Source organism: Dreissena polymorpha, chromosome 15 (assembly GCF_020536995.1).
Source record: "Dreissena polymorpha isolate Duluth1 chromosome 15, UMN_Dpol_1.0, whole genome shotgun sequence".
Lineage (NCBI taxonomy): Eukaryota > Metazoa > Mollusca > Bivalvia > Myida > Dreissenidae > Dreissena > Dreissena polymorpha.
Genome location: NC_068369.1, coordinates 50685084 through 50697855, shown reverse-complemented (window position 1 = coordinate 50697855; position 12772 = coordinate 50685084). Strand labels below are relative to the sequence as shown.

The following is a 12772-nucleotide window of genomic DNA, read 5'->3' as shown; positions in this document are numbered from 1 at the left end:
TTTTGTGGGTTTCAACTTTAACTTAAAAAAATTGTTTTCAAGAAATGCATAGCATACAGTTATAACTCTGTAAGTTTTCAGATATGTAATGGTCTATTGCCTTCATGCATTAATCTGCCAGGTTTTATGACTTTAATGATGAAATTACATGCTCGAAGGGTCACCAGTTGAGCATAAAAAGGGCCAAAATCTGGTAAAATAGCGCTGTACAATAGACGGTCTTTAATTATGGACACAAATCTATATATCCTAAAATTACGAGGCATGAAAAATTATTTTGGCTATAAAAGGGGGTGTCGGAAAATTTAGTGTCCGAAAACTTAGTGTTATAACGGTTACTCTGTTTGTAGTGCTTTATGGTAAAAAAAGGTGCAGGACTTCATTTACTAATTCAATCAAGCAATAAACACATGTTATGACAATTTTGCTTGTCACTGTGCAGTTTTTTCTAATTTTCTAAATTTGAGATCTCTTAAATTCTTATTCTTACAAAAACAACAACACATTTTTGTTTAAATAATTGCAATATTTAGCTCATATCAATATGCATCTCTATACATTGAACCTTAGTAGATAGTATTTAAGACAAGTTTATTCTCAATTTCAAAGTATTTGTGAGAAACAAATCTACATCAACAATTTTCAAACAAATTGTTGAAACTAGGTGAACTTTCCCAATCAGGAGAATCCCGGCCATCTGTGCTAACCAGCCCACAAAATATTTTATTTTGATTTCATCGAATGCCATAGACTTATAGGGACACTTTCAAGTGTGTCTGTTTCCAGAGAAGAAAAAGTTGTTTTTGGTCTTTGGTAGTGAACTACTTTCACGATTCTCAAGCAGTGAGATTGAAACTAAAAATGGGGCATCACCATGAAGTGCAAACGTCTCTTGCACAATCCTGAGTAATTCTTCCGTGAACTTGGCCATGGGGATCAGAGTAGCATAAAATCTTACTTTTTTTGAACCACTTAATTCTTACTTTAACCCTACTCAGAAGCAAAGTGAAAATGGCCATGTGGTAAAAAAAAGTCTAAAATTAAATTTAACTTTCTTAGGGACTACAAATGCATCAAAATACGTGTTTAAGGGGTAAAAGGTTAAATTTGTGGCATGGTTATTATATTTTTGTTTAATTTGTGGCAAGTTGATTATTTTTTGTTAGTCCCCTGCAGGTTTCACCGGAGGGGACTTATGGTTTGGGCTCTGGGTGTCTGTCTGTCCATCAGTCTGTCACACTTTTCTGGATCCTGTATTAACTCTAAAAGTTCTGAATATTTTTTTTTTGGAAACTTGAAACATGGATAGATGGAAATATGGACATTATGCACATCATTTAATTTTCTTCATATGTCAAAAATTATGGTTGCTATGGCAACAAATAGACTAGAAATACTGCTGGAAATGGCCGTTTTCTGGATCCTGCGATAACTTTAAAAGTTCTAATATTTTTTCATAAAACTTGGAACATGGATAGATGGCAATATGGACATTATGCGCGTCATTTCAGTTTGTTCCTACGTTTAAAATTCTGGTTTCTATGGCAACAAATAGACTAGAAATACTGCTGAAAATGGTGGTTTTCTGGATTCTGCGATAACTTTAAAAGTTCTTAAATTTTTCATGAAACTTGGAACATGGATAGATGGACACTATGCACGTCATTTCATTTTGTTCCTACGTCGAAAATTCTGGTTGCTATGGCAACAAAAAAATAATATTTCTGACAATGGTGGAGAAGGTAGGGGACTTATATTGCTTGACAATAGTCTTGTTTAATTTGCGGCAAGTATACTAGTTTTTGGTTTAGTTTGTGGCAGGGCTGTTCTTTCAGTATTATGATGTGAGCACATGCATTAAGCCCAGTTTTCCCAGAACAAGGCTCAAATTATCACGCTCTTGAGGTCGCTGTGGTGGAATGGATATCTTGTCCACCTAGTGACCGGGAGGTCACAGGTTCAATCTTCACTGTGGGAGTGTTGTAGGCCCTGGATTTAGGCCCAGGAAATGGACAGGAGAGCATTTAACTTTTTATCATGCCAATACACATGGTTTTCAGGTCGGAGCAAGAGAAGCTAGCCCACCAGCTGGCTCGCGCAAACAGCCCAACACAGGATGTTCCAGATGATTTCCACGAACAGGCTGCACAGTTCTCGGAAACAGACGACGATGATGAGGAACCCAAACTGCCTGTGTTCGAGGCACATGTGCAGGTTAGTTGTGGTGTTGATTCGTAGGGAAAGGTCTGGAAATTAATCTGTTCATCTGTTATAAATACTCATTTATTAACTAGATAAATGAGAAAAAGTCTATTTTTTTAAGACAGTGTTGTTTTTTGTCATATTTGGGTTGAAATTTGATCCCATTCCCAATCGCTAAAAGTATATATTCTTCCCAAATACCTCCCTAAAATTCCCAAAAGAAGGTTGCAAAAAGAAAAATATATTTAAAAAACAAAACGCAATTTTTACTATGTTCACCTATTCTTTTTCAGTTTAACCTAAGTTAACATATTATTAAAAACACTGTAATATTCTCAATTTTTAGCTCAGCGTTTTTCTGAGAAAATCTGAGGTATTGTCATAGCCAGCTCGTCGTGACGTCCGCGTTGTGCTAAACCTAAACATTTTGTTAAGGTTTTGAACATTGGCTCTAAAATCAAATTGCTTCCGCCTAAAACTGTTAAACTTAATATGTAGATGCACCTCGATGAGTTCTACATGCCACACCCATTTTTGGGTCACTAGGTCAAAGGTCTAGGTTACTGTGACCTAAAAAAACAAACAACATCTGACAAGCTTTTATATATTCAAAACTGCACCTGTAGCCGAGCATGGCACCTGCTCTTGTTCAGTATCTGTTAGCAAAAAAAAAACACAATACCAAGGTCCCAATTGTAGTCAGACCTACCCAATTTCATCAATCCCAAGCTCCCAGGCCCCATTCCCAAAATGAAGAGAGAGAAAACACTGTAAATCCTTGATAAATGTATTCAATCCCATTTAATGCTGTCATTTTCAGGCCGAAGAAGCCCAAACTCCTAAGCAGCCCAAATCCACAACAGGGAAAACACCAACACCGGATCCGCCCTCAATTGGTAGGCATGTAGAATGATACCTCCCACAATAAAGTAGAAAAGGGTAAACAGGATAACCAGGGAAAGTTTAGAAAGGTAAATGGATAACCAGGGATAGTTTAGAAGGATAAACAGATAACAATCGATAGATTTAAAACAGATAATAATGGATAGTTAAGGCTTTTGTAAACGGGATAACCATGGATAGCTTAGAAGGGTAAAACAGGATAAACATGGATAGTTTAAAAGGGTAAACAGGATAATCATGGATAGTTTATAAGGGTAAATGGGATAACAATGGATAGTTTAGAAGGGTAAGCGGTATAATGATGGATAGTTTAGAAGGGTAAACAGGATAATAATGGATATTTTAGAAGGGTAAACATGATAATCATGGATAGTTAAGAATGCTAAACAGGATAATCATGGATAGTTTATAAGGGTAAATGGGATAACTATGGATAGTTTAGAAGTGTAAACAATATAATGACGGATTGTTTAGAAGGGTAAACATGATAATAATGGATATTTGAGAAGGGTAAACAGGATAATCATGGATAGTTTAGAAGGGTAAACTGTATAACCATGGATAGTTTAGAAGGGTAAATGGGATAACCATTGATAGTTTAGAAGGCTAAATGGGATAACCATTGATAGTTTAGAAGGGTAAACAGTATAATCATGGATTGTTTAGACTTTTGTAAACGGGATAACCATTGATAGTTAGAAGAGTAAACAGGATAATCATGGACAGTTTAGACTTTTGTAAACGGAATAACCATTGAGACAAAAACTTGTCAACATGCAGCATTAAAATTGCAGGCTTTGTTACTTTTGATATGAAGTAGGGCATATGCAAAATTATAATCCTATATTAAAAATTACCTAAAGTTAGTCCCCTTTTTATGCCTAGTCCCCTTGTTATGTCATTAAAATTGCTCAAGTGCATATAGTGTAACCCATGCGTGTTTGTTTGTGTGTTTGTTAACGCCCGGTCACACCGAGCTAACGGACAAGAAACGGGCATAAAATCATTTTATCCATTCGTGTCTGTTCTTATCCGTTTAATGTCCGTTTCATGTCCGGCGAATCCGCTCTTTGTTCGGCAATGTCCGGTGACATCCGTTCCATCCGTTGGGAAGTTTTGAGCATGTTCAAAATTTTCCACCGGATAAAACGGACAGAGATCTCCGTTTGATGTGCGGTCTTCATACGTTAGTTTAGGGTTTGTTCGGAACTCGTGCGTTACACCTCCTGTATGTATCTGGTTTATGTCCGTTAATGTCTGGTTGTCCTGGTCCTAACGCATGTTCAACAGGTAATAACGGACAGCTAACGTATACAAAATTGCGAGAAGTGTGGCGGAACAAAACTGTTGACCAACATTTAACCGTAATTAACCTGTGGGTTGAAGTATCATTTCATTTTGGTACGCCTTGTGAGAAGGACATGTGCAATGGAGTGTCGTGCTCGCATTCAATTAGAGTGTCAAGCCGCCCTCCTACAGGCCCAGATTGGCCTTTTGAATGCTAATCTGGCCATGCATCGTCTTGCTCAAAAGAGAGCAATGAGACGAAGGCAGCGCAGATGGTGGATCAGGGCTTGGCTGGGTTCCGAGCGGAGGCGTCAGTTCGGTCTGTATGACCAACTTATGGTCAAACTACGGTACGACGAGAGGACCAACGTGCATTCATCAACTTCATGTAAATGCCACCCGAGATGTTTGATGAGATTCTCGCACGAGTGGGCCTAAGGATAACCAAACAGCGCAACAACTACAGACTTCCAATTTAACCAGGGATGAAGCTAACAATTTCGCTGCGGCATCTTGTGTCTGGTTCAAAGTACCGTGATATGCGTTTCGACTGGAGGGTACCCCACAACACTATTTCTCTTCTTGTGCCAGAAGTAAGTACCGCTTAATTTACTATAGAGCTAAAATTAATTTTAAAAGGCTTCTGTTAGTCATTTTAATATATTTATATACTTTAATGTCTACTTCTATCATCATTTTATATTAATTAATTGCATTGTGTTTAGTTATTGGTATAGGATAAAAGGCAAATAGATTAGTGCGCATTCTACTCCTAAATTGTATAACACCATTAGTACTGTCTTGTGCGCATATTTTGAAATGCACACAGTTATATGCACCGTTTATCAAGTAGTATATTTTTACCTAATCATCCACTCGCTAAAGGTCATGGATTATCTACTGTGTCATACACCTATAATCCACGCTAGCCTTTCATACTGTTATCGTATACACGTCAGGTGTGTAGAGCAGTTGTAGATGAGTATGCTTACGAGGTGATGCCGTTGCCAACAACAGCTGCCGATTGGACGCGAATAGCTGACGGATTCAGGGACAGCCGGAATTTCCTCCATACGCTTGGTGCTATTGATGGCAAACATATTGCCTGCAAATGTCCACCAAGATCCGGGTCTACGTATTATAACTACAAGAAGTACTTCTCCGTTGTCCTGCTAGCTCTGGTGGATTCTGACTACAAGTTCGTCTGGGCTGACATTAGAGGCCGTGGTGCTGCATCTGATGCACAGTTGTGGAACGAGTCAGACCTGAAGGCAGCAGCTGAGAACGGAGACCTTGACCTGCCAGAACCTGATGCTTTGCCACATGATACTGAGGGTGTACCCTACTGTTTCATCAGAAAGAAAATATAAAAGTGTTCGACCGGCCAAGATTTATTTATTTTTTGCGTAAGTGTTCATAAACATTCATGATAAAGAAACAAACAAGCATATGCATTTAAAAAAAGGAAAAAACAATTATGATACTTAAAAATATTATAAATAAAGCATGACATAAAATGACAGTTTTTTGTATGTTGGTGTTCGGTACTTTTCCATTTCTCTTACGTTGGAAGAAAGTTTTGTCCGGTACTAATGCGCTACACTGCCGTTTTATCCGGTAGAAGTCCGTTACTCGCACGGTAATATCCATAAGCTGACCGATAATTATCCAGTACATATTCGTTAAATGTACGTTTTTTTCCATTGCATCATCGGTTCTTGTGCGGTCATTGTGTGTTTCCAACGCTTCACACACTGATTTCGAGCGTCTTGAGCGGCAGACCAGGTAAATTTTATCACCGGATAACCAAAATCTGCATATTTTGTCCGTTTTCTCTCCGTTACATATTCGTTAGTCGGTCTGACGTAAATGATGGCATTTCCAAATAAGTTAAAGCAATTTATTATCATACTAACATTATGTATTGCCTATTACAACCGATTCGCTCGCTTCAATGTCAAGGTTATAGTGGACACTTGAAATGTTTGCATGTATGTTTCTTTTTTACAACTTTGCTAGGTATTAAAACATGCAGCGTTGTTGATTATTTGTAAATATTATGACAAGCTCTAGTAAAGGAACTTTATGTATAACATTATTTTGATCGGAGTTATATTGTTTTTTGCCTGTCTGTCTGTCATTGTATGTGTCTGTCTGTCATTTTAAGTGTCTGTCTTTCATTGTATGTGTGTGTCTGCCCCAAAACTTTAACCTTGGTCATAACTTTTGCAATATTGAAGATAGCACTTGATATTTGGCATGCATGTGTATCTCATGGAGCTGCACATTTTGAATGGTGAAAGGTCAACGTCAAAGTCATCTTTCAAGGTCAAAGGTCAATTATATGGCTTCAAAGCGGCACAGTAAGGGGCATTGTGTTTCACAAACACGTCAGCTCTTGTTTTCAGCATTCGGTGATAAATGTTTGGTAAATTGTCTTTTTAGCAATGTATGAGCAGACCTTTTTGAAAATATCCGATATCTGAAAATATAATATCATGCATGTGAGTAAGGTAGCATTCCAGATTAGTCCGTGCTGTCTGCACAGGTTAATCAGGAACGAAACTTTGCGTTTTCATGGAATATTTTGTTAGTATGAAGTGTCTTATAAACTGAAATCAGGTCTAAGTGTTTTGTGCCTGATAAGCATGTGTGGACTGCGCAATAACCCCGGTTTTCCCAGAGTGAGTCTCTTTATCAATTAACTGACTCCCAGTCTGCAGTCACTTTATCAATAAACTGACTCCCAGTCTGCAGTCACTTTATCAATAAACTGACTCGCAGTCTGCAGTCTCTTTATCAATTAACTGACTCCCAGTCTGCAGTCTCTTTATCAATTAACTGACTCCCAGTCTGCAGTCTCTTTATCAATTAACTGACTCCCAGTCTGCAGTCACTTTATCAATTAACTGACTCCCAGTCTGCAGTCACTTTATCAATTAACTGACTCCCAGTCTGCAGTCACTTTATCAATTAACTGACTCCCAGTCTGCAGTCTCTTTATCAATTTACTGACTCCCAGTCTGCAGTCTCTATCAATTAACTGACTCCCAGTCTGCAGTCTCTTTATCAATTAACTGACTCCCAGTCTGCAGTCACTTTATCAATTAACTGACTCCCAGTCTGCAGTCACTTTATCAATTAACTGACTCTCAGTCTGCACATTTAGTGAGTAGTTTTCCCAGGATTTCAGAATGCATCTACTTAACCCTTTCCCTCTAAGAAGCATAGTTAAAATGGGTGTATGCAACCAGCATAAAACCACAACAGCCTACGTATAACTCGCAGTCTTTTCAGGTTTTATTCTGTTTGCTATATTTGGCATGTAGGTACCTTTCATGGACCTCTACCTTTTGATGAGGTTTGAGGCCACTGGGGTCAAGCTCAAGGTCACCAAGGCTAATAATATATTTTTTCGTAACAATTTTGTTACAGTTTCTCATAGTGCCTTCAATATTTTACCAATCTCTTACATATTTGGCATGTAGACATATTTGGCATGTAGACACCTTGCATGGACCTCTACCTTTTGATGAGGTTTGAGGTCAAGGTCACTGAGGCTAATAATTGATTTTTTAGGTGGTTACTAACACGTAGATTGACAAAGCGCATCATCAGGAAGCATCCATCAGTTTCACTGATATTCTTGTTTTTTCTACATTAGCGTTTCCGGTGGGTAAAGCCCCAAAAGTGACCCCACCACAGCCTATTGTACTTGATGATGACAATGATGATGATGAGGAAGAAGTAACCTTCAAGAGGCCACCACCTGTATTTATCATGTCGGGGATTGAGGCTGCTGTAAGTTGGAAGGAATTTCCAAACATTGATTACTTCTGTGGGAATGACTGCACTTTATTTTATGCTTTCGGCTGGTTTATAGAGAAATATAAGTGAATTAAAACTGATAATTACCCGCAAAAAAGACCTCGTTTGTACCTACCCTTGCCTGCTATCCGGAATGTCGACAACAATCCCCATCGGAATTCATCAATAAAGAAGTGTAAAAACACAAACAAAGAAATGTCCGCAAGTTTATTCAAACAAATTTATTTTGACCAAAACTTCTTCTACCGCATTCATATCTACCAGTAGCGACTTCTTGTTGTTTCGACAATGGCCCCTCAGTCTGTACGATTACAGGGTGGTAGTTTTCTGGAAAAAAACATGGTGGCCATTTTGATTATTTACGATTACCGGTATACAACATATTTTTTACCAATTTAGCAGCCAGAATAGTGTTGTATCAATGTATAGCGCGCACCAGCTTTTTAATTTGAATTTTGGAGGTAAAACACTGCGCGCTATACGTGGAAACCTACGGTAATAGTTGCTGCCATCTTGGCAGTTAATGTTACAGTATTAGACTTGATAGCAGCAAAATTATCTGCCAGCTTGGCGGTTTATGTTACAGCATTTGACATGCTGTAAGCAAAATTAACTGCCATATTGGTTGTTTATGTTACAGCATTTGACTTGCTGTCAGCAAAATAAACTGCCATTTTGGCTGTTTATGTTACAGCATTTGACTTGCTGTCAGCAAAATAAACTGCCATTTTGGCTGTTTATGTTACAGCATTTGAATTTCTAGCAGCAAATTGACTGCCATCTTTGCTGTTTATGTTACAGCACTTGACTTGCTAGCAGCTAAATTGACTGCAATCTTTGCGGTTTATGTTACAGAATTAGACTTGCTGTCAGCAAAATTAACTGCCATATTGGTTGTTTATGTTACAGCATTTGACTTTCTAGCATCAAAATGGACAGCCATCTTTGCTGTTTATGTTACAGCACTTGACTTGCTAGCAGCAACATTGATAGCCATCTTTGCTGTTTATGTTACATCATTAGACTTGATGTCAGCAACATTGACTGCAAACTTGGCTGTTTATGTTACAGCATTTGACTGGCTGTTTTGATTTTGACTTCATTATACCCCCATTACCAATCCCATTACCATTGGTAATGGGGGCTATATAGGAGTCACTTTGTCGGTCTGTCTGTTGTCCGGGCAATAACTATGTTGTTCATTGTGAGATTTAAAAATCATTTGGCACATTTGTTCACCATTATTGGACAGTGTGTTGCGCGAAAGAATTACGTCAATATCTCAAAGGTCAAGGTCACACTTTGACTTCAAAGGTCAAAAATGGCCATAAATGAGCTTGTCTGGTCCATAACTTTGTCATTTATTGTGAGATTTTAAAATCATTTGGCACTTTTGTTCACCATTATTGGACGGTGTGTCGCGCGAAAGAATTATGTCAATATCTCCAATGAATGTCAAGGTCACACTTTGAGTTCAAAGGTCAAAAAAGGCAAAACATGAGCTTGTCAGGGCCATAACTATGTCATTTATTGTGAGATTTTAAAATCATTTGGCACATTTGTTCACCATCACAGTATGTTGCGCAAAAGAATTACGTCGATATCTTCAAGGTCAAGGTCGCACTTTGAGTTCAAAGGTCAAAAATTGCCTTAAATGAGCTTGTCAGGGTCATAACTATGTCGTTCATTTTGAGATTTTCAAATCATTTGGCTCATTTGTTCATCATCATTGGACGGTGTGTCCTGAGTTGAAAGGTAAAAAATAGCCATAAATGACCTTGTCCGGGCTATATCTTTTTTGTGACATTTTAAAATCATTTGTTCACCATCATTTGACGGTGTGTCACACAAAAGAATTATGTCGATACCTCCAAGGTCAAGGTCACACTTTGAGGTCAAAGGTCAAAAATGGCCATAAATGATTTTTTTTTTTTTTTTTTTTTTTTTTTTTTTTTTTTCTAAGGATGCAAAATAGTCTGTGTCAATGCGGCATGTGGAATATACGTCACGTCGGTGACAAAGCTCTAGTTTAGACCATACAAGAAGTCGTATGATATGTGTAGATTAGATAAGTCTGTAAGCCATGAGGGTTGTTTGCAAGCTAAACAAATGAGCCTGACTGGGGGAAACAGGTTTTAATGCTTGTGTGTAAAGTGTCGTCTTTTATTAGCCTGTGCAGTCAGCTAAGGCTAATCAGGGCATTTCCATCTTGATTGGATTTTTAATTTAATTAATATAGACACTTCCTTTAACCAAAAGACACCATGAAAGCAGAAAGTGCTGAGCTTAATCAGCCTGTGCAGTCAGCCAAGGCTTATGAGGGACAAAACATGCCATCTTAATTGGACTTTCGTGAAAAAGACACATCCTTTAAAGGAGAAACACCATCAAAGTGGAAAAGTGTTGTCTTTGATCTGGGACGACACTTTACCCACTAGCATTAAGCCCTGTTTTCCAAGAGCACGGCTCAAATGACTTTCTGTTCTTTTTCAGGAGAGAGATACATACGGTGCCCTTGTTGAGCAGCTTGGAGGTCGAGTGATAGACGCCCAGCAGTTTGACATCGCCTGCACACACCTTGTTATTGGTATGTTCTAGTTAGGAGGTCAAGTGATAGACTCACAGCAGTTTGACATCACCTGCACACACCTTGTTATTGGTATGTTCTAGTTAGGAGGTTGGGTGATAGACTCACAGCAGTCTGACATCGCCTGCACACACCTTGTTATTGGTATGTTCTAGTTAGGAGGTCAATTTTCTCAAACTTTTCTGAAATAACAAAAGAATGTGGTAGGAAAAAACCGCCACACCATTAACATCAAATTTAAATCAGCAATATGATGTCTGTTTGCACTTCAGTATGTCAATACTAGAATTTCAATGTGCAAGACACTTTTTATACCCCCACTAATAGAAGTTTAGGGGGGTATATAGGAGTGAGCTTGTCTGTCGGTCGGTTGGTCCGTGTCCGCTCTCTAATTCAAGTAGTTTTCATCCGATCTTCACCAAATTTGGTCAGAAGTTGTATCTAGATGATGTCTAGACCAAGTTTGAACATGGGCCTTGCCGGATCAAAAAATAGGTCACAGGGCCTATTAGTGCGTTTTTAACATTCAGCATGTTGTCCGCTCTCTAATTCAATCTAATTCAATAATTCAGAGCTTCACCAAACTTGGTTAGAAGTTGTATCTAGATGATGTCTAGGTCAAGTTAGAATATGGGTCATGCCGGGTCAAAAACTAGGTCACTGGGTCACTTAGTACGTTTTACACATTCAGCATGGTGTCGGCTCTCAAATTTAAGTAGTTTTCATCCGTTTTTCACCACACTTGGTCAGAAAGTGTATCTGGTTATCTCTATTCCTGAGTTACTTACCGTTCTTAATTTTAACAAGTATATAGTAGTAACTAGCATTATTTACAGTGCGCATTATAAGTGAAAAGGCACATGTTTAAATGGTTAATAAACAACATTTATAAATGAAATATTTCTTTCAGATAAGATAACGCGAAATGAGAAGTTCTTAGCATGTCTGGCCTCTGGGAAATGGATCCTTCACAAATCATACTTCAATGCATGCAGAGAGGAGGGGCAGTTTGTGAAGGTAAATATATGAGCGTCGTTCTAGGAAAACTGGGCTTAATGCATGTGCATTAAGTGTTGTCCCAGATTAGCCTGTGCAGACAGTAGATGCTTTTAGGGATGACACTTTCCACTTTTATGGAATTTTCATTTAAACTAGGTCTTTTCTAAACGGAAACCCAATTAAAGTGGGAAGTGTCGTTCCTGATAAGCCTGTGCAGACTACACAGGCTAAACTGGGATGACATTTTACCAATGTGCTTTAAGCCCAGTTTTCCCAGAACTAGGCTCATCTGACAGTCTTAACGGCCAACAACAAACACCAAATTGTCTCAGAGACAGAGGAGTTAGTTGGCAAGGATTGAGTGTGGGATCTAAACTGTGGCTGTCGAGTTGTGGTGTCACTGGGCTACCATTAGACTATAGACTCTCTCATATCCAATATGATTATGTTTCAAGGCTTTATTAATTGTTTTTGTGAATATTTGTAGGAGTGGGGATGTACAGGAACCCGAAGTATGAGCATAACTTTAATCAAACCAGACTTCCCGAAACTCCGTTGGACCTACGGACATGTCCGACACAAACAATAAAGGGCCGATCAAAATTCTTAAATCGTCGGCCAAAAATGTCTGACACAGATATTTTCGGGTTTTCCCAAGAAATTAAAAGTATTTATAGCACATCGGCGAAATACGGCAGAATACACACTTTGCCGATTTTGTGAAAGACGAGATTTTGTGAAATTCAAATGTATTTGTCTGTCAGTTAACCTGCTGTTAATTGGTTCAAAGTTGTATTGTCAAAAATCGGAAATAATATGTCCTTGCTGGGTGACAAATGTTATAGAAATACATTGGGTTCCCTGCTTATTGTCGACGAGTAAATAAATGCATGCTTCAAGCCAGGATAGGTACATTTGACCATCATTCGATCGACTTTTAGTTTAAACAAAAGTGAAAATTAAACA

At 38.3% G+C, this 12772-nt stretch overlaps 2 protein-coding genes across 2 annotated transcripts in view; both read left to right on the top strand.

Moving 5' to 3' along the window:
• Positions 1-12772, top strand: part of LOC127859743 (E3 ubiquitin-protein ligase TRIM33-like) — a 118302-nt gene that overhangs the window by 54125 nt on the left and 51405 nt on the right. The window lies entirely within an intron of this gene.
• The window catches only part of LOC127859514 (DNA topoisomerase 2-binding protein 1-like), a 62192-nt gene that overhangs the window by 39788 nt on the left and 9632 nt on the right, over positions 1-12772 (top strand). The window contains exons 18-22 of the mRNA XM_052397012.1: positions 2061-2214; positions 3023-3098; positions 8057-8193; positions 10714-10807; positions 11718-11824. Of these exons, the coding sequence (XP_052252972.1) occupies positions 2061-2214; positions 3023-3098; positions 8057-8193; positions 10714-10807; positions 11718-11824 (568 nt within the window). The remainder of the gene's footprint in view (positions 1-2060; positions 2215-3022; positions 3099-8056; positions 8194-10713; positions 10808-11717; positions 11825-12772) is intronic.